The 23133-nt window shown below is 38.3% G+C and overlaps 1 protein-coding gene across 1 annotated transcript; it reads right to left on the reverse strand.

Annotated features, from left to right (window-relative positions):
• Positions 1-1300: 1300 nt before the first annotated feature.
• LOC137030541 (C-type mannose receptor 2-like) lies at positions 1301-13187 on the reverse strand. Its single transcript, XM_067400920.1, has 3 exons — positions 12938-13187; positions 2904-3245; positions 1301-2217 (listed from the first exon to the last, which is right to left on the reverse strand). Exons 1-3 carry the CDS (start codon positions 13170-13172, stop codon positions 1850-1852), a joined length of 945 nt encoding a protein of 314 aa, XP_067257021.1. The 5' UTR covers positions 13173-13187; the 3' UTR covers positions 1301-1849.
• Between the last annotated feature and the right edge of the window lie 9946 nt (positions 13188-23133).

Consider the following 23133-nt stretch of genomic DNA (forward strand, 5'->3'; position numbering starts at 1 on the left):
AAGCGCTCCCGCTCTTCCACGTAACATGCTGCAGCTGGTCTCTCAATCAAGCGGCGCTGCCAGAGAGAGAGAGAGAGAGAGAGAGAGACCGTGCACTACACATAATACATTACAAAAAATGTATACAAAACACAACGCAGTGATACGTCTATGACGTAACAGTACATACATAAAACAAATACGTTCATGACGTAACACCACACACAGGTGACGCCTGCCGGTCAAACAGTGTAAACAAAAACTCATGCCAAACACATAAAAACATCTTTTACAAACCAACTGCAATTGTTTTATTTGAAGTATAATCTATATCAGATGCAATTAACTAATCATCTAATACCATTAAATATTAAGTGTCTGTGTGATTTGTATTCGATTTTCAGGGCTTGTTTTATTTGCTCTGTGCGTCAACAGAGACTATATTACTATTATTCCTTTTCATTATACAAATACTTAATTAAAACGTCTATAAATGTATACCCAAGGGTCTACCATGTGTATGTAAAGCTATGAATGACAATCATTTTGGGTGGGAATTAATGTAAACACAGATAACGGATACCAGTCGCATCTAAAGTGAATGTAAACAGACTGACCAAAAAAATCAGATATGGTCAAAAGATCGGATCTGTGCATTAAGAGTTACAGTGTAACGCAGCCTCAAGTAAGAAAAGCATGTTTTGCAGTGCAGTACATTCATTCAGTACATATTTTCATCATGCAGATGCCGTCAAAGTGACAAAAACGATGTTCTTTTATACAGGATCCTGTAAATGAGGATTTATTAATTAATTCATAGGGAGTTAAATTTACAGCAGGAGTGGATTTTTTCCCCCTCATATCTACATTCATATTTATTTGAGAGTTACAGTTTTTAAATGGTAGTTTTCTGACATTAAGGGTCACAGAGCACATTAGTAAAGCTGCTGCTTCTGATTTTGATGTTCTTCAGAGGGTTCAAGTCTTCTTTAGGGGGAACACTGATCACCATAACATCACTTAAACATCTCATTAAATACTGTTGCTTCAGTGTTTCTTTTACAGAAGATTGACCCATAAAGACACTGAGTTGTTCATTTAACACTCATGTTTTGCTGTGAATCACGTCAATGTAACGTCATCCATTATTAATTGTTTAATTGACTTTACTGCGCAGAATGTAGAGTGGTTCATAAAAATGAAGTTTAAAGATTTTTTTGTCATTGTATACAATTGTACAATTGTATGTATATTTGTGTTTTATAAACGTCACAACACAAGAATGATGTTTGTAAAGAAGTTTATTTGAGCTGGTGTTGAATTACAGGTTACAAGAAACTTTTAGTTTTTCTTTAAGAATAAACCATATTTCATTTCATTGATACACATATATAGACACTCACAATCATTTTAAACAAGTAATGTGTAAAGATATGACTAGAAACAGGAGAAAAGAAAGTATCCACACCACCAGAATCCCAAGATCCCATGAAATCAACTGATGTGATTGTGCTTTACTTTGATTTTCTTTTAAATAGTCAATATGATTTATGCCAAATCCTTGAATCATGATCTTCTAATGTCTAGTTGACTGTAAGTGTGTTTGATTGAACAGTCTGTGTTAAAATATTGAGACATTTTTCCAGAAGAGAATGACTGCAATTTCCAAATGTTTCTAAAAGCCCCAGATGAAAACTCATTTTGATTTCATGGGGTCTTTAAAACATATATAGTGCACACTGGTATTTTATACTCTTAAATTAATTTCATTGTACTGATATAAGCACATTATCTGAAGAAAGCAGAACAAAAAGTGTTTGCCAATTAAAAAAGATGTGCCAGTCGTGAAAGAACAGCACAAACGAATCCTTCACTCTTCATATCTGCTGCAGATGAAGTTGAGTCTGTCAGTCTCAGGACGGCTGATCCAGCGCTGATCTCCTCCAGACTGAACTGCTCCTTTTCTCTTCTCGAGGCGGCAGTCTTCCGGTTCTGCTCCGTTCCCTGGAGCCCAGTTCTGATAGCACACGATCTCTCCGCTCAACCAGAGCCACATGTTCATGCTGCAGTAGTTGTGTAAACCCAACCACACCGCCCCAGTAGACGCCCATTTAACCACATTCATCACGTCACGCTGAATCTCTTCTGAATGAACCGAGACCAGATCCACATGATTCTGTCTGCAGTATCTCAGAGCTTCAGACCACGTCATCTTCTCTTTGATCAGAATCAGTTTTTCTGGACACAAAACAAACCACAAGCAGAAACTAGAGAGAGACTGATCAAAAACAACATGCAGAACAAACACTGTGGAGGAATTTGTCATGTCAGACATGTAGTGTGAGCTTTAAAGGGTTAGTTCACCCCAAAATGAAATTTCTGTCATTAATTACTCATCCTCATGTCGTTCCAAACCCGTAAGACTTTCATTCATCTTCAGAACACAAATTAAGATATTTTTGATGACAGAATGCTGTCAGATTTACTTCCATTCACTGCTTTTGTAACTTAATTGACACTTCAAAAACTCCATAAAGAGATCGGAAAATTAATCCATATGAATCAAGCAGTTTAGTCCAAATTTTCTGAAGAGAATCAATCAAATTTATTATCCAAACGCCAAAAAAGTGCAAGTGCAGAGTGTACAGTCTTGTCTTGCACTTTTTGTGGCCTCTGCATAATAAATTAGTTGGAGCTTTTTTGACTTCATTTTCGTGTGCAGATCTTTCATTTTTGTGATCTTTTAGCATTTTGTCATTAAAAATACCTTCATTTATGTTCTGAAGATGAATGAAAGTCTTACGGGTTTGGAACGACATGAGGATGAGTAATTAATGACAGAAATTTCATTTTGGGATGAACTAACCCTTTAAGATATCTGGAGGTGATGGATGGATTGTGTGTGTTTGTGAGGATCTGCTCACCTTCATGACACACAAAAAGAAATTTGGTGTAGCAAGAGACGTCATCCCAATCTCTCAGAGCATTACTAGTGATCGCTGCACAGTTGTCAACTCCAGCATTATTAGGTTCACCAGACCTCCAGTATCTGAATAAGGAGTCACTCTGATCTGACCACTGCCATGAGACTCTGAACAGACCGATCCAGACATCATCAGATATGTGATTATCATTGATGAACTTCTGAAGCTGTTGATTCTCATTCTGGTTCCTCACACTGACCAGATCAATGTGATTCTGTCTGCAGTAACTCTGAGCGTCTCTCCAGTTCTTCATCTGATTGACAAAGACGAGTCCTGTGTTCGCTTTAAGAAAAACAATAAAAAATTAAAATAAAATAAAAAATCTTTATTCTTATGCTGCTTTATGGTTTGATGTGAACAGGAGCAGCAGTGGAAACATCAGAAACACGTGTCATTCAAAGACTGTTTCTACAGCTGATGATATATTAAATCTTCTCAATATCTTCAGGATTATTTTAAAGATTTAACATGAAGTAACATTTGTGAACATCATGATGATTTTAAAAAGTAGCATAATCATTTTGGTAATAGCGACACCTACAGGTGAACAGAATGAGTGTTAGTTTAAACCTATCATCAGGTGGAAAGAGTACTGAAAAAATATATACTCAAAGTAAAATTAACATTATTTTCCACAAAATGTACTGTCAGTAGAGTAAAAAGTAAAAATATAAAAATACTACAGTAAGAGTGTAAGTGCAGAAAATGTATGTCTTTTATTTTGTATTTGTCTTGTATGTATTTCCGGGTATGTTGGTCACGCGCTGGTTGGTGCAGGTATTTACGTAAGTGTTTCCTGTTTTTGAATGTAGGTGCGTAGAGAGGGGGTGAGCAGGTGGGAATGCTCACTTTCTGTTGACCGTTTTTTAACCATTCTCAACCTGTCTACAGTTTCAAGTATGTTCTTTTCATTGACTACAGTATATTGCATCAAAACAACAATAAATGTACTTGGCTTTAAATGCATGGGAAATGAACGCGTCACACAGTTTGTCCTGGCTGCTTAGCCTCTCAGCGGCTATAGGTTGCCGCTACATGTTAGTCAACAGAAAATCGGCTGTTTGAAGATCATCTGGACGCAGTTTGGAAACGGCTGTACCTGCACACCGCATGTTGTCGCGGACGCGCTCCATGAAGTGGATCAATGGGACGCGACGCACATACTAACGGCAGACGAGGTATGTCAGCGGTTTAAATGGATTGTGGCTTTATGCATTGCTGCTGTTATGGAAGACGCATTTATTGCGATTGTGATTATGATTGGATTGGCTTTGGATTGGATGCGGTCTGTGTTGCTCTTGGTTTCATTAATGGGCTCTTGTGTGCTGCCTCGCTACGTTCATTGATGGTTTGGCTCTGTGTGCGCTGAATACAGCGCTGTTTGAAGTTCGCGTGAGTTTGAGAATGAACTCTGAGGATATGGAGCACGCTGCTGATAGCGGCAAACGAGAGCATAGGCCCACGGCAAAAGCCCTGCTGACAAAAATTGAATCCTTGCAAAAGGATCGCAAGAGTAAAGTGAAGAATATGATTGTGTCAATGAAAGAGTTGATGAAATGCGATGACAATGCATCTCAAGTGTGTTCAATGTTGAAAACTATGAAATTGCTGATGGATGATGCATCTGTACTACATAGTGTACTGCCTCTACTACCTCTGGAGGAACAAAATAAACAAAATGAATGGTTTGACTCAATTTCTAAACAATGTAATGGCTTTGTGAAGGATGTTGAACAATGGATGACTGAAACTGGGAAATTAAATATCTGCATTGCTCCTTTTGATACCCATGAGCCTAGGCCTATGGAAGTAGATGCAACATCTCAAGGGATTCGTGCATCTGAGATTTCACCCTCCGTTCAAGTTGTGTCCACAACACACGATACTCGGCTCTCTAATGTACATCTACAAGCTGGAATGGATTCTGGAGAAGAAATTCAACCAATGGACAGTGTTTCAAATATAAGCAGTAAAAGATCTACTGGAGTGGCATCTCATGGATCACGATCAAGCCGATCTTCCATTTCTTCCACTCGTCTTATGGCCGAGGCAGAACTAGCTGCTTTATTGGCTTCTCAACAAATGTTACAAAAGAAACATGAATTAGAGGAACAGCTGAGGAAAAGGAGGGAAAAACTGGACTTGGAAACCAAATTAGCAGAGTCAATGGCCAGAGTAAAGGTTTATCAAGATGTGCGTTCAGAATCGCATGCATCTCTCAATAGAATTGTGTCTCAACCTCTTCATTCTGATGTGGAATCATTTGTTCCTTCAGCTAGTGTGCTGACAGCATCAGAGTTCTTGCCTGTATCTCGTACATCATATGTTGATAACACACAAAGGATTTCAAATTCAAATTCTCAATCCCAGTTGGTACAACAACAACCATCAACAAGATATAAAACACAACCTTCACAATTTACATTGCCTAATACATCGTCTTTGGATAGTCAGAATATTGGAAATGTTCATGGATCAAGTTTTCAAAATGATGTGAGTCACACAAGCATGCTTCAGTTCATTGGTAAGCAAAATGAGATAGCTACTTTATTGGTTAAACAGCATAACTTGTCTTCACTTCCACCCAGAGAAATTCCTTACTTTGATGGAGATCCATTTCGCTTTCATGAGTTCATGCGTTCATTTGAGGAGGTGGTGGAAAAGAAAGCAGACAGCCCTGGGGATTGTCTGCATTTTCTGGAGCAATATACACGAGGACAGCTGAAAGAACTTGTTAGAAGTTGCCAGCACATGACCCCTTCACAAGGTTACCTAAGGGCTAAAGCTTTGCTTAAGGAGAATTTTGGCAATGAGGTAAAAATAGCTGCATCATATATGGAGAAGGCTCTTTCATGGAAAGTTATAAGATCTGAAGATGCTAAGGCCCTACAAGAGTATGGTCTTTTCCTAAGGAGTTGTTGTAACGCTGTGCAGGATATTAACTATATGAATGAGCTGAATCTCACCACTAATATGCAAGTTATCCTCTCAAAGCTTCCTAATAAACTCAAAGACAAATGGAGAGTTGTTGCATATGAGTTAAAGGAGCGACGCCATAATCAGACCACCTTTGCTGATATTGTGGACTTTATTGAGAGACAAGTAAAAATTCTTTCTGATCCTGTGTTTGGTAATATTCAGGATGTAACATCTACTGGAGGTAAGAAGATGAACATAAGAACCATTCAGCCAAAAGCTAGAAGCAGTTTTGCTACCACTATCACTGCTATGCCTGAACTAAAAGAACACAGTAAGATAACAAATAACAGAATCTGTCTCTTCTGTGGTGGTGAACACTCATTGGATGTTTGTAATAAGCTTACCAGAAGAAGTCATAGTGAAAAGATGAACTTCTTGAAGACAAGAGGAATTTGCTTTGGCTGCTTGCATACAGGACACATTAGCAGGGACTGCAAAAAGAGAAGCATCTGTAACATATGTAGTCTCAAACACCCAAGTCTTCTTCACATTTATTCTTATGACAAGGAAGATACTTCTGATAAGAAGAAAGCTGAATTTAAGTCAGCTGTAGGCAGTGCTATGGTCTCCCTTCAAACCAGTGGTCTTACTGGGGCTGGCAAAGACAACTGTGCATTATCTATCGTTCCAGTGTGTGTTAAGTCAAAAAAAGGGTAACAGTGTGGTGATGACATATGCTTTTCTTGATTCTGGAAGCTCTGCTTCTTTCTGTACGGAAAATCTGATGAACAAGCTCAACCTCCCTGGAAAGAGAGTTAACATTCTTCTCAGAACTATGAGTCAAGATAAATCAGTTGGTAGTTATGTTCTGAAAGACTTGGAGGTTTCTGGGTTGAATCAAGAAGTTTATTGTGCATTGCCTGAAGTGTACACACAGGAGACCATGCCTGTGACCATAGCAAACATTGCCTCACAGAAAGATCTTGAATGTTGGCCTCATTTGAGTAATATCTGTTTGCCTAAAATTAATGCTGGAATTGAGCTTTTAATTGGAGCTAATGTTCCAGAAGCATTAGAGCCTTGGGAGATCATACGTAGTCAGGATAACGGCCCATATGCTGTAAGGACCATGTTCGGATAGACTGTTAACGGACCACTTAAAGGAGTGACTATAAATGGAGATGATTCTGCTGACCCATCTCCTGTGACTGTGAACAGAATTGCAGTAATGAAGTTGGAGGAGTTGTGGAAGCAGCAATTTAAGGCTGATTTTCCCGAGACTGTTCATGAAGAACAGACAGGAATGTCAAAGGAGGATCAGCAGTGTATGGATTATATGTCCCATTCAGCAAAATTGATTAATGGTCATTATTACATCGGTCTACCATTCAGAGATGCTGAAGTGGTCTTGCCTAGGAACAGGAGAATTGCAGAACAACGTGCTTTAACTCTTCAAAGGAAGTTTAAAGTGAATTCTTCCTTTCATGCAGAGTATACCACCTTTATGGAGGACGTCATTCATAAGGGTTATGCAGAAAGGGTGCCTGTGGCTGAACTGGAGAGATGTGATGGACGTCTCTGGTTTATACCCCATCATGGTGTATATCACTCCAAAAAGCACAAGATCAGGGTGGTGTTTGATTGTGGAGCTTCTTATCAGGGTATGTCACTGAATGGTAAGCTTCTGCAAGGCCCTGATTTAACCAGTTCATTAGTGAGCGTGCTCGTCCGATTCAGACTGGAATCTGTCGCACTGATGGCCGACATCGAATCCATGTTCCATCAGGTCCGAGTTCACCCAGAAGACTGTGATTTCTTGAGATTTCTGTGGTGGCCAGAAGGTAACGTAAATGGCAATCTAGAGGAATACAGAATGTTGGTGCATTTATTTGGAGCTACATCATCACCAAGTTGCTCAAGTTTTGCGTTGAGGAAATGTGCAATGGATCAAAAGGATCTGTTTGACTCCAAGACACTTGATGTTGTTTTCAATAATTTCTATGTGGATGACTGCCTTGTTTCTGTACCTTCTGAATCAGACGCTGTGCAGCTGTATAAGGATCTCACTAATATGTGTGCTAACGGAGGATTTCATTTAACAAAATGGATGAGTAACAGCCGTGCTGTATTGGGTGCTATACCTGAAAAGGACAGAGAGAAGAAGGTAAAGGATTTGGACTTGGATAGTGATACTTTGCCTCTTGAAAGAGCATTGGGAGTGCAATGGTGTGCTGAATCGGATGCCTTTCATTTCAAGGTGATAGTCAATGATAGACCTCTTACCAGGAGAGGCATTCTCTCAGTGGTAAGCTCTATTTATGATCCTCTTGGGTTCTTGTCACCTGTGATTCTGTCTGCCAAGAGGATACTGCAGGATCTGTGTAGAGAGGGAATAGGATGGGATAATGTCATTCCTCCGGTGTATGTTCAGCGTTGGATGAACTGGCTGGATGACTTGCATCGCTTGGATAGTTTTAAGGTTCGAAGATGTTTGAAGCCTGATGGGTTTGGAGAGGTAAAATCTGCTCAAATGCATCATTTTTCAGATGCAAGCGAGCAAGGATATGGTGTGGTATCCTATCTGCTGCTTCATAATAACCAAAAACTGGTACATTCTACTCTTCTGGTAAGCAAAGCAAGAGTTACACCATTGAAACCCATTACTATCCCTCGCTTGGAACTTACAGCTGCTACGCTTGCTAGTCGAATCGACAGGATATGGATGAAAGAACTCAAGATGCCCTTTCAGGATTCCATTTTTTGGACTGACAGCACTTCAGTACTCAAATACCTTCGAAATAAGACCTCAAGATTTAAGTGCTTTGTGGCTAACAGAGTGTCTGAAATTCTGAAGGCTTCTGATGTATCACAGTGGAGGTACGTGAATTCCTCAAGCAATCCAGCAGATCTGGTATCTAGAGGAGTGAAAGTAGATTCATTCTTGAAGAATGAGATGTGGATTTCTGGTCCCACATTTCTAGTACGACCACAAGAAGAATGGCCAGTGAATCCCACCAACAGGAATGGAGTCTTGTCTCACGATCCTGAGATCAAAAGGAATGCTATGGTAAACATGGTAGAAGTTAAAGAAGAATCCGATTCAGTATCACGTCTCTTCAATTACTTCTCTTCTTGGATTCGATTAAAGAAATCTGTAGCATGGATCCTTCGTCTAAAAGGAATCTTGATGGATCTTAGCAAGGAAAGGAAACGACTACAGACTGATCTTGTTTGCCCTGGTTTAGATCCAAATCAACAAAGAATGACTATTAATAAAGAAATGCAGAAGTTCAAATCTGCTGTGTGTAAAGACTTGCTTTCTTTGGAAGAATTGGACAAGGCTGAAATGGAAATCATCCGACTTTCTCAAAGAAAAAGATTTTCTGAGGAATTGTTAAGTCTAAGAAAGAATGGAGTAGTCAAGCGAAATAGTCCTCTCTATAGTCTTAATCCAATTCTGCAGTCTGATATCATCAGGGTTGGTGGACGTCTTGATAAAGCATTGATTCCCGAAGACTCTAAACACCCAATTATATTGGCTAAAGACTTGCACATCTCTAATTTGATTCTGCGACAAATTCATGAAGAAATAGGACATGGTGGACGGAACTTCATGTTAGCAACACTTCGACAGCGATATTGGATCCCTGGAGCGAGTGCAGCTATAAGAAGAATTATATCAAAATGTGTTGTATGCAGAAGGTTCAGTGGAATTGCAGGACATCAGCAGATGGCTGATTTGCCTCAAGATCGAGTTTCACCAGATAAACCACCCTTTACTCATGTGGGAGTAGATTGTTTCGGCCCTTTTGAGGTGAAGCGAGGAAGAACCATCCTAAAGCGCTATGGAGTCATTTTCACCTGCTTGGCTATTAGAGCTGTTCACATTGAAATGATCACATCACTGGACACTGACTCATTTATTCATGCACTAAGACGTTTTATTGCTCGACGAGGACAAGTGGCTGAAATACGTTCAGATAATGGAACAAACTTTGTCGGGGCTGAGCGTGAATTACAGGAGGCGATACAAAATTGGAATCACAATCAGATTAACAATGTTCTTCTTCAAAAGAGTATAAAATGGACTTTCAATCCTCCTACCGGGTCACACCATGGAGGGATCTGGGAAAGGCTCATCAGATCAATAAAGAAAATACTGAATTCCATTCTTCGAGGCCAAAGTCTGGATGAAGAGGGACTTCAAACATTTTTGTGTGAAGTAGAATCCATTCTTAACAATCGACCTATAACTAGATCTTCCTTGGATCCCAACGACTTGGAAACTTTAACACCAAATCATCTTCTCCTTCTTAAACAAGAGCTTGCACTACCACCTGGATTGTTTGAGAAGGATGATTTGTATGCCCGTCGACGATGGCGTCAAATTCAATATTTAACTAACCTATTTTGGAAAAGATGGATTGGTGAATATCTACCTCTTTTACAAGAACGCCAAAAGTGGATGGTAAAGACACAAAACCTTCAGGTGGGAGATGTTGTATTGGTAGTGGACAATAATGCACCTAGAAGTTCTTGGATTATGGGCAAAATTGTTCACACGATGGAGGACAAAAAAGGATTCACACGGCAAGTTAAGATCAAAACTATGAGTACCTGTTTGATCAGGCCAATTACCAAAATTTGTCGTATTCTTGAAGCTGAAGAATTTAAAGACTAACTATGACGGTGACATTTGAGAGCTCTCAACTGACCCTTTGACTTGACTTTTGACTTAGACTTGACTGAATTACTGACGACTGACTTTACTGACTTATACTAGACGTGGACATAAACTTTACTTCAAGGATGAACTAAATGAACATTTGAGTTTTCTGGACATTCATACACATGCACGCATATTTCATATTTTCCAATGTATGTTGTTAAAAAAAAAAAGAGGAAATAATGTAACAATGAATTATGAAATGTGCATGTTTATATTGTTTGTATTTTGATTGTGTTGGTGATTATTACAGGTTTATTGTGTAATAATCAGGGGCTGGTATGTAAGTGCAGAAAATGTATGTCTTTTATTTTGTATTTGTCTTGTATGTATTTCCGGGTATGTTGGTCACGCGCTGGTTGGTGCAGGTATTTACGTAAGTGTTTCCTGTTTTTGAATGTAGGTGCGTAGAGAGGGGGTGAGCAGGTGGGAATGCTCACTTTCTGTTGACCGTTTTTTAACCATTCTCAACCTGTCTACAGTTTCAAGTATGTTCTTTTCATTGACTACAGTATATTGCATCAAAACAACAATAAATGTACTTGACTTTAAATGCATGGGAAATGAACGCGTCACACAGTTTTGTCCTGGCTGCTTAGCCTCTCAGCGGCTATAGGTTGCCGCTACAAAGAGTAAAGTATATTATTTAAGTGAAAATTGAGCTGTGGATTCGACCAGTTAATAACTGAACACTGTAATTAAAAATGAAGAAAACAGTGTAAATACTGATGAAGATAAAAGAGTTCAGATTCATTTTTCAGATATCTGAAAAGAGGAATATTGATAATGAGAGTAATAATACATCTCTGATCTGTTTTACTCGTGTGGAATACAGTGAGTCAATTAATTCATTTACTTTAATTATTATTATTGGAACAGATAAGAGGTTTGTGGTAGTTTTGTAATCTGGCTTAAAATCTAATTGATCTTAAAGAAAATATCTACAAATAGTTTCTCAGTATACATAAAGTTTGTGTATTGTTCTTTTTACACTTTTTTTATTCATTAAAATTATTTTACACAGACTGAGATGGAGTGCAGTTGAATAAAATCCTAAAGTACTGTACTTTACATTCAGACTTAAATACAGAGTAAATGTATAAATATGAATGTATATATTTTCACAGTTAACATAAATTTAACATAAAAAGCAAACAAGGTTAACTAGTTGCTAACGATATAAAACTAACATTACATAGTTTAACCATACATATTTTGGTCCAGTGTCCCGTCATCACTGGCAGTGAAGCATGTCAAAACCCAATAGAAAGTCATAAACTTTAAAATGCACACATAAACATTAACTGTCAGCTGTCTGTCACACAGCCGCTAGCCATGTACACTCGGCTCATTGTTGCCATGTCTGGGATTGGGATACTTATACACTTGTGCTGTGATTACACTACTTTTGGGATGGTTTTGTTGCGCAGACCTGGCAACCCTCCACTCCAAAGCCCCACCCCTTTCATGCACTTCGAAGTGCGCGGACCCTGAATTGGGACACAGCTATAGACACAGCTGTCTGAACCACTGCCTGAGGGAAATTAAACAGGAAGTGTTTGTCTGAACTCACAACAGGGTTTTCCAGAGAACGCAAAAGATTTGAAAAATAAATTTGGGATGGGAAGAAAATATTTTCCACCACCATGTCCCTTTAGGATATGAAATAAGTCCTTTAGGCAACATAATTAGCCTAACTAAAATAAATAAATAAAATAATAATAATAATAATTTTGATAAATGCATATGCACCTGCATCACTCGTCATCAGAGCGTTTCATAAGGTTATACAGAGTTAGACAGACTTCAGTCACCGAGAGCCAAAAACAAACAGCAGCGCCTTTAACAGTTCCTCCTGAACCAAAACAATGAGCTCCTGCTGCGTTCACTCCATGAGTAACTATAATTATGAGATGGAAACCCGTGAGGCTCTACCTGGAGCGTTTCTATTTCAACACAATCCACACCAAAATAAATCTGCAGCAGTCAGGTGGAACAAGTAAAGCTCTGTAAGTTGTTTGTGTTCATTATTATTGTAATGTTCTGTGCTTTGAGCAATAACATTTCTAGCTGGGGTGATCTCACATTGTGACCACAGTATGAGCACACAGTGAGAGCGCTGTGAGGTTACACTTTTACATCACTGAGAGACAAACTGTTGACTGGGTATGATGTTGCTGGTGCTGACCCTTTGTGATGAAGATATTAAACATTAAGGCATCAGCTGAAGCGTGTTTTCCTAATCAGAAGTAAATGTTCTGGAGTCGTTATGTTTGCTATATGGTGCATCTATAAATTAATGGTTGTAATTTTAAATAGTTGAACTCACTGTTGTTGCAGATGAAAGTCCGGCTGTTGATACATGACACATCACTCCATTGTCCATTCTTCATCACAGCACACTCCTCATCTCTGCCATCTGGTTGTCCAGATCCCCAGTTCAGATAGAGCGCAGGTTCACCTGAAGACCACTGCCATTCATCAACACTCGTCTTCTTCAGCCCAATCCAGACAAAGTTATTAGGATTAGCACTCACATTCTTCACCTCGTTCATGTCGTTCATGTTGTCAACGGTGGCCAGATCTGTGTAATTCTCTCTGCAGTATCTCTGAGCTTCAGTCCAGTTCTTCAACACGTTTATAAAGTAATACTGACGCTGAACACATTCAGATACGGAGCAGAGAGCTGTGAAAGAGAGGGTTTGATTTAATGCTTTTCATAACAGAGTCAAACCTGATGAAACTAAACCATCAATAAAACAACAAACACACTCACCAATGAGAAGAAGAATGAAATATAGAGTTTGCTCCATTTCTGAGGAAGAAACACATTGAAAAACTCAGATAATCCCATATTCATCTTGGAGTAAAACATGATTATGTCATTTAAAAAAACAGTAAATTCACAATCATTCAGACAATATTAAGATCTCAAAGTCTAGTTGTGTTTGAAGAATGAACATGTGAGTTGTTCTTACTTTAGAGGTCGTGTGTTTCTGTCCTGAGTCTGATGTTTCTGTCTGCAGCTTTAAACAGTGTGATCATTATATCTGCTCTCATCCCTCTTTCATCACCTCATTTCACATCATTTGTTTATTTCTCAAAAACCCCCATATCATATTCACTTCCTCTATATTTGTGTATTTGTCCACCTCTGTCCCTTTATTTGCATGTTGACGTCTGTGTCTGTCAGTATTAGTCTATATAATATGGACCTCCATCAAAAAATTATCACAATTTATATTTTAACATTCACAGATAATGCATGTTTTTTTTTTTTCTAATCAGAAGTAAATGTTCTGGAGTCATTATATTTGGAATATGGTGCATCTATAAATGAATGGTTGTAATTTTAAATAGCTGAACTCATGTTTCATCTCATCTTCATGTACGGGACTGTCCACACGCACTTGTGCTTGTCTTATCTACTTGACATTTTTTCTTGTATTTGGCTCAAGTGTGTAGAACGTTTGATCACCCAACGGGACACACTTACAGTGTTGTTAAAATGTACAAGAATGAAAATCAACAAAGATTTTTGGTTTTCCTGGTTTAACCCCCTACAGGAAGTGTGTACTTCAGGGCCGACTGTATCTGTCACACCTTTAGTACGGTGGAGGAAGCTGTAATCTGCTGATTGGTCAGTTTGAATGTCTCACATTTGGGTTTCAGTCACATGATCAAGGGAGGAATAAAATAGGATTGTTTTCTCTTTTTCTTGGGGCCTGTGCTTTGCGTCTCTATTTAAAGTGTAACCATATAACCAGATATTGTCATATTAGTAATCATATTATATCTTAACAAAATGTGGACCAAAATCCACCATGCTAAAAGAATGCTCTCGTAATTGTAAGGAACCCCCCCATCGGCCCAAAAACGGAGTCCGGCGGCCGAAGGTTAACGCGTGTATGTCTTTTCAGCATCTCTGTGAAGTTCATTTAATTTCACTCGTTTAATCTGACTCCAATTTCAAATGATTATGATTCTTAAATTGTGTTTCCAATTAGAAATTAATCATTGGTTATGCCTTAATTTAGATTTTTGATTATTCTGATTACCTTATTTCTTCAATTATTCGTTCACTGCGGTCCCAGTATCGCTTTAGAAGAGTCACTTTGGCCAACTTGCTTTTCCCGAACACAAACTCGTCAGTTCTGACCTTAAACATTGGATGCAGGGTAAATATCTACCTTTAAGTTGGTCGCGCTCTGCTTACTCGTAACAAACAAAAAAAAAAAAAAAAAAAAATGTTTATATATGTATGAAAACTGCAACTTATTTAAGGCAGTGATTGTCAGAAATCGAAATGGACTTAATGGATGTGCCACATGCTCCATCTATTAAACCTTCTGTATGAACAATCCTGAACACAGATTTGAGGTAATACCTTCGCTTTGATCTACTAGAAATAATGAATAAAGAATAATACAAAACAAACCAATTTATTTGTCAAGCAAAAATGTATCATGCCAATTACATTACAGTTAGACAATTAGAAACCAATTCAGAAATAATAAATGCATAACATCAATTACTCAAAGAAATGCACATTCTCTTCAGACATTCACCCATCTCTGCATGGGGGTCTCTGGCTACAGAAAATCCCACATGACTGCTTTGCAATTTACCTTATATACAGACCAAACAAAAGAGTTATAAATATTTATTACACCAACACCTGTCTTTGGGGGAGAGGAGTGGGTTTTCACAAAAGGCACCACCCAAAGGACAGAATTTTCCTTAGTTTTCAATCTTCTTCATAATACTAGTGACTGCTGTGAAGACATTTAAAATGATACCAAACATAAAAAGGGAAAAACAATAGATACACAAGTTACATTATATATCTTGAAGAATTTTCAGTGACTTGAGTCAGGGGGAAGGGAAGGTGTGTGTGTGTGTGTGTGTGTAGGTGTGTATGTATGTGTGTGGAGGGGAGGCGTTGTCCTTTTGGGGTTAGGGCAAGGCGTTGTCAATTGCTATTTCTTTGAGATCTTCTTCTCTAGGCGAGTTTTATTGCTTTATTGCAGGATGCTTGATCTCAGTTTTCGTTTAGCATGAAAATCAAGCCTTACATAATGCACAGACTTAACATTACAAATTAATGCATATCATGAAACAGCTCTATAAACCTACATTTTGTTTAGATATAATATGATTACTTGGGAATGTAGACTTAAATCAATGATTAGACTCTGGATTAAATCTGGGCAGCGTTTCCCAAAAGCATCGTAAGCTTAAGTTGATCGTAGCTCCATTGAAACCAATGGACTTACGACCATGGTTCACCAACGATGCTTTCGGGAAACGCACCCCTGGTTAGTAAGTGGAGTTGTTTAGTCCTCTTCTGCTGAAAACTTGAGAGATTTACCCATGGTTTCACAGACAAGTCTTAAGCTAGTCCTAGACTAAAATGCATATTTGTGCTGTTTTAACTGAAAGTAACTTGCAGACCAGCTACTTAAATGTCCTAATCGAACTAAGACCTAATCCTGGCTTAATCTAAACCCTGTCTGTGAAACCAGTGTGGGTCAAATTATTAAATAAATGTTTTTCTCCAAAACACGTTGGCCACAATTATTGGCACCCTTTTATTCAATACTTTTTGCAACCTCCTTTTGCCAAGATAACAGCTCCGAGTCTTCACCTATAATGCCTGATGAGTTTGGAGAACACCTGAGAAGAGATCAGAGACAATTCCTCCATACAGAATCTCTCCAGATCCTTCAGATTCCCAGCTCCATGTTGGTGCTTCTTCTCTTCAGTTCACTCCACTCATTTTCTTTAGGGTTCAGGTCAAGGGACTGGGATGGCTATGGCAGAAGCTTCATTTTGTGCTCAGTGACACATTTTTGTGTTGGTTTTGATGTTTGTTTTGGATCATTGTCCCGACGGATGATCCAACCACTGCCCATTATAAGATTTCTAGCAGAAGCTGTCAGGTTTTGATTTTTTATCTGTTGGTATTTGATAGAATCCATGATACGATATATCTGAGCAAGTTGTCCAGGACCTCTAGCACAAAAATAGGTCCACAACATTAAAGATCCAGCAGCATATTTAACCGTGGGCATGGGGCACTTTTTATCCATGTGTGCACCAAACCCATCTGGTGGGTTTGCCAAGAAGCTCTTTTTTTAGTTTCATCTGACCATAGAAGCTTGTCCTGTTTGAAGTTCCAGTCTTGTCTGACAACTGAATATGCTGAAGATTGTTTTTGGATGAGAGCAGAGGATTTTTCTTGAAACCCTCCTGAACAACTTGTGAGGATGTAGGTGCTTTTGATAATTTTTTTAGGCTTTCTGAGATTCAAGACTCAACTAATCTCTGCAATTCTCCAGCTGTGATCCTTGGAGAGTCTTTGTCCACTCAAACTCTCCTCCTCACTTCACATTAGGACGATTTAGACACACGTCCTCTTCCAGGCAGATTTGTAACATCTTTAGTTGATTGGAACTTCTTAATTATTGCCCTGATAGTGGAAATGGGGATTTTCAATGCTTTAGGTATTTTCTTACAGTCACTTTCTATTTTGTGAAGCTCAACAATCTTTTGCTGCTCATCAGAACTATATTCTTTGGTTTTACTCATTGTGATGAATGATTAAGGGAATTTGGCCTTTGTGTTTCCTCATGTTTATACTCCTGTGGAACAGGAAGTCATGGCTGCACAATTTCATGTTCATGATCACCCCGGTGAGCTAAAAAAAAATTAAATATGAATGGGAATATACTTCAGAGATATTTTACTCATAAGAATTTCTAGGGGTGCTAATAATTGTGGGCAATGTGTGTTGGAGAAAAAACATTTATTTCATAATATTATTTCCCCGCCACTTTCAATTCTTTTCCTTCAATGAAAGGTTAGATTTTTGCTAATTTTATGAATTAGAGATCAAAAGGATAAACATTGCAGATTTATTTTTAGAGTCATCTTTGATCATATTTATGAAGGGGGCTAATAATTCTGGCCACAACTGTAGCCTAAGATCATTTTCTGACAGTGCCAGAAATTCAGCATGATCAACGCACAGTGTGTTTGCTGCAACGACCTACGTCGACTGATCAGCCAATAAAAATGCAACACGAAATCAAAGCTACATGGCTCTAAAATGTAAAACTGCTTACCTCAATTTCTTTTCCCTTCTTCTTTCACAGCTTCCTTTTTATTTTCAGCACACATAAAAACTACAACTGCTAAAGTGTGATTCAACATGGTGTTTTATTTGCCACTAGTGCATAGCCTATGAGTAAACAGGTGTCATCATCGTACAGTCTACATGCATGTCGTACCCAAGATTAGTAGATCCATGTCACACAGTGTGATAAAGTAATGATCTTATAGGATTGCTAAAATCGTGCAGTGTATCCAGGGCTTTAGGTTGTGGTCGAAGTCAGCTGTAGTTCTTGTGTTTCTCTTGTTCATCTTTCCTTCTGCTTCTTAACAGCACGCTCATCACTAATATTCAATCATCACTTAATGATTTGATTAACTGTAACATTGCTTCAGTGTTAGTTTTTAACACTCTGTAGAGTGGATCCCAGGAGACACAGAGCAGTGTTATTTAACACCGGGGATTTTTCCATGATAAGGAAATACAACATACACACAGACTCTCCATTGTCTAGCACATTCAAATGAACGTTTCCATGGCGAACACAGAACACAGAGGACACACATGTAAACAAGGAAGAAAATAGAGTAATAAACAAATGATGCACAGCAAAATCCCCAGTGTTAAAAATAACCCAGTGTTCATGTGTGTCTACACTACATGGTGTTAAAATAACACTGAAACAGTGTTTAATTTAATGAGATAATTAAATAAGTGATGATTGAGCATTAGTGGTGACACCTGATGCTAATAAGCAGAATCACTGAAGAAAAGAGAAACAAGAACAGAAAAAGAAAAGTGTATTGAAGTGTGGCCAAGTACACTAAAAACTTGCACTCTGCATTTCACACACACAGCAGTGAATATTGAACACACACACTTTTGTTTTTGTGAATTGTATGCATTTTATACTGTACAAACCGTACTTTCTTTCCCCCTACCCTACCCCTAACCCTAAACCTAACCATCACGGGAAACTGTGAATACCTTTATTTTCTCACGAAAACATCATTTAGTATTTTTATTAATCAATTTACATTGTGGGGACCGGTGGCTGGTCAAGTCAAGTCAAGTCAAGTCAAGTCAAGTCAAATTTATTTATATAGCGCTTTTACAATTGGTAATTGTTTCAAAGCAGCTTTACATATTAGAAGCACAGAAAAAAAAGGGAAGTGGTTAAAACTGTACAAACAAGCGTGATAATATGTAACATATACAAGATGGTGCTACATTAAGCCAATGTCGGCTGACTTCCAGGGGTGGAAAAAACCCCCTAGGAGAAAAACCCAGCGTGCTAGCACTGGGAAAAAAGTCCTAGGAGGGAAAAAACCCCTTGGAAGATATATATATGTAAATGTATATGGAGATCAAAATCTGAATTGTACATTTTTATTATAGAGATTAAAAATCGATTATATATAAATATATGTAAGCGGATACGGGGATTAAAAATCTGAATTATAGATGCAGCCAGAATTGGATCTGTAGGCCCATTGTCTCCTGGGCTACGTTGTAGTCAGGTCCAGACGCAGGTTCTCCATCTGATCTGGATACGGCCTGGATCCAGCACCCGGCAAACCTCAGGATAATCAGAGAGACAGATATTAGCGTAGATGCCATTCTTGTTCTGATGTACAGGTATATCTAGTGTTATAGGAAATGTTCTCGGTTCCGGCCGACCTAATTATTGCAGCGTAACAATCCTTTAACGGATTTGAAAAATGTTAATGTATTGATAATGTGTTATGTGTATGCAAGAGCAAAGAGATGTGTTTTTAGTCTAGATTTAAACTGACAGAGTGTGTCTGCTTCCCGAACAATGCTAGGAAGATTGTTCCAGAGTTTAGGTGCTAAATAGGAAAAGGATCTGCCGCCTTCAGTTGATTTTGATATTCTGGGTATTATCAACTGGCCTAAATTCTGAGATCGCAATAAACGTGAAGGACTATAATGCATTAAGAGCTCACTTAGGTACTGGGGAGCTAAACCATTTAGAGCTTTATAAGTAAGTAGCAAGATTTTAAAATCTATACGATGTTTAATAGGGAGCCAATGTAATGTTGACAGAACTGGGCTAATATGGTCATACTTTCTGGTTCTAGTAAGAACTCTAGCTGCTGCATTTTGGACCAACTGTAGTTTGTTTAAAAGCCGAGCAGAACAACCACCCAGTAGAGCGTTACAATAATCTAGTCTTGAGGTCATGAATGCATGAACCAACTGTTCCGCATTTGTCATTGAGAGCATATGCCGTAATTTAGATATATTTTTTAGATGGAAGAAGGCGGTTTTACAGATACTGGAAACATGACTTTCAAATGAAAGATTGGTATCAAAGAGCACACCCAGGTTCCTAACTGAGGACGAAGGTTTAATGGAGGACCCGTCAAGTGTTAGAGAGTATTCAAGGTTTTTTCGTGAGGAAGTTTTTGGTCCAAAGATTAGGAAATCAGTTTTTTCTGAATTTAATAATAAGAAATTTCTTGTCATCCAGTTTTTAATGTCAGCTATGCATTCTGTTAGTTTTGTGAATTTGTAGGTTTCGTCAGGGCGCGAGGAAATATAGAGCTGAGTATCGTCAGCGTAGCAGTGAAAACTAACACCATGCTTCCTAATTATCTCTCCTAAGGGCAGCATGTACAGAGTGAAAAGCAACGGTCCTAATACTGAGCCTTGTGGTACCCCATATTTGACCTGTGATCGATACGACATCTCTTCATTAACTACCACAGACTGATAATGGTCAGATAAGTATGATTTGAACCATGCCAAAGCAATTCCACTAATGCCAATATAGTTTTCAAGTCTTTTTAAAAGAATGTAGGTTCCCCACGATGTAGGTGAACTCAGGTTTATATTACATCGTGGGGACATTTGGTCCCCACGATGTAATATAAACAAGAACACACACACACACACACACACACACACACACACACACAGAGCAGTGGGCAGCTGTTTTTGCTGTGGGGAGTGATTGGGGGTCAGATGTCTTGCTCAAGGACACTTCAGTTGTGAGTAATGAGAGTGCAAGAGAGCGCTGTTCATTCACTCCACCCACTGACATCTCCTGCTGGCACTGAGACTCGAACCCGCAACCTTAGGCTGGCCACACACTCGAAGATTTTAAGCCGATTTTGGGTTTTGTTTGTCATTACGATTATTGAACTGGTCCCGTTCACGTCGGAGCTCACACGATCCCAAATCGTACATGTCAAGCATGTTTGATATTTATAACTCTTGATCGAATCATCTAGTGTGTGCGTTCAGAGGATTATAATGCTAAAAGTCAGCTGAAACTGTCATTATGTCTGTGTTCTCCCACAGTTAAGATATGAAAATCATCTAGTGTGTGGTCGGCCTAACTGTGACAATAAAAGTTTTTCTTGGTTATTAGTTAGCATTTATTTTTTTATAGTATTAAATTTATGTTTTTAGTGTGCTGAAACCTAACATGACCCAAGCTTGAATCTCAGTAATAGACTACATTTCTAGAAAAAAAACTACATCCTGCTGTCCTGAACCTCTCTTTCCATCACAATGTTGGTTTTGATATGCAAAAACACCTTTAATGTCAACTCTATCTGCTCAAGACACAGACAGAGGAAGAGCTGGAGCAGAAGATGAAGTGATAGTCAAAATGAGTAGATGTGAGTCTTTGTTAGGTCTTTGTCTGACTTCATCTGACTAGCACAAATTCAACAAGTCAAGAGGTTAAGAGTTATTACACAAATGTACACAGCAAAATCCCCAGAGTTAAATCAGCTCTGCTCAGAGTTCATACCCTCGTAGAAGGTGATGTGCTCGTTACCTTGTGCAACGTTCCCTAAAAGTTCTCTAAGAAAAGTGATGAAAATTCTGAACCTTTACAAAACATTAGGGCTGTTCCTAAATCATCCTCTTTTGCTGCAGTTCAAGGTTCCTTATATGAGTTTAGGGGGACATTCCATTTTGGTTAATTTATGGTCACATAAGAATTTTACAAAGAGGACATTTGGGAAGTTAACAGAACATCCTATAGTAATAGTCCCCTAAACATTCACAGAATGTCCTGAATATTCCTTGAAGGTCCACCAAATAATGTCCCCCAACCCTTAAATGAACTCCACATCGTGTGTTCCTGCCTTAAAACTTTTTTTCCAAAAATGGCAAAAATAAGGAACAAAAAAGGTTTTCATGAAATTGATTAAGAAAATGAAAAATAAATATTTGAGCTGCTAAAGTTGCCTGTTGCTCTTCAAATCTGTCATGTGGCACTTGGAATAACAGTGATATTTTTCTGCAGTGTTACTTTAACACTATTTAGAGAGGAACCATATGAACTCTGAGCTGATTTAACTCTGGGGATTTTAAAGAATTTTAAAGATTAAGTTTAAATAATGTTTGTCATTCAGCCTTTTCTATTATTAAAATTGTATATATATATTTGTGTTTTATAAACGTCACAACACAAGAATGTTGATTGTAAAGAAGTTTATTTGAGCTGGTGGTGTTGAATTACAGGTTACAAGAAACTTTATACTCAACTTTTTAGTTTTTCTTTAAGAGTAAACCATATTTCATTTTATTGAGACATATAGATTCTCACAATCATTTTAAACAAGTAATTTGTAAAGATATGACTAAAACAGGAGTACAAGAAAGTATCCACACCACCTGAATCCCAAGATCCCATGAAATCAACTGATGTGATTGTGCTTTACTTTGATTTTCTTTTAAGAGTATTAGTTTAATAAAGAGTCCTTCTTAACCGTATATCTGCAGTCTGCAGAGGTGATTTCCCCTTTTGAATGATGAAAAGATGAATTAAATGAAGAAATGGGCAGTCTCAAATTTACGCTGAAGCAGAATGGTGTGTTCAAATGCAGATGGAGGCAGGCAGGTAAGTGATAAACAAGCTCTTTATTTTAAACAGAGGCACGGAAACTGGCAGACAGGTGAAGCAGGTGAGTAGATATGCCAGCACGTGGAAACAGTCACTTAGCTGGAGAGTGAACAAGGGATTGTCTTTTCAGGATCAGCTGGAGAACAGGACACAGAACCAGGTGAACACAGGTTAAGTAGCAGGTAAGGAGTCCAGGTGCATGGTTCATGCACAGAGATCATAGTGGTGAACCACTGAAATTTTAAAACGTTTCAAGACAGATATGACATAATGAAGCTTAATTTAACCAAATCACATGTTTTTGGTAGTTTGATACACACTCCAAATCACTGGTTCAATACAAGATTCCCAAATGTTTCAAAGCTTCACCAGCTGTTTCAAAAGTGCCCATCACTAGCTTCAGATAAAACTGCCTGCCGAGGTTGAAATTAACACGTGGAAAATGATTGCTTTACAAACCAAGTGAAAGTTAAAGAAAGTGAACACAAGCATTTTATTATCTTATATGAAAGATGTGTCTATCCTT

This window comes from Chanodichthys erythropterus, chromosome 11 (assembly GCF_024489055.1).
Source record: "Chanodichthys erythropterus isolate Z2021 chromosome 11, ASM2448905v1, whole genome shotgun sequence".
Lineage (NCBI taxonomy): Eukaryota > Metazoa > Chordata > Actinopteri > Cypriniformes > Xenocyprididae > Chanodichthys > Chanodichthys erythropterus.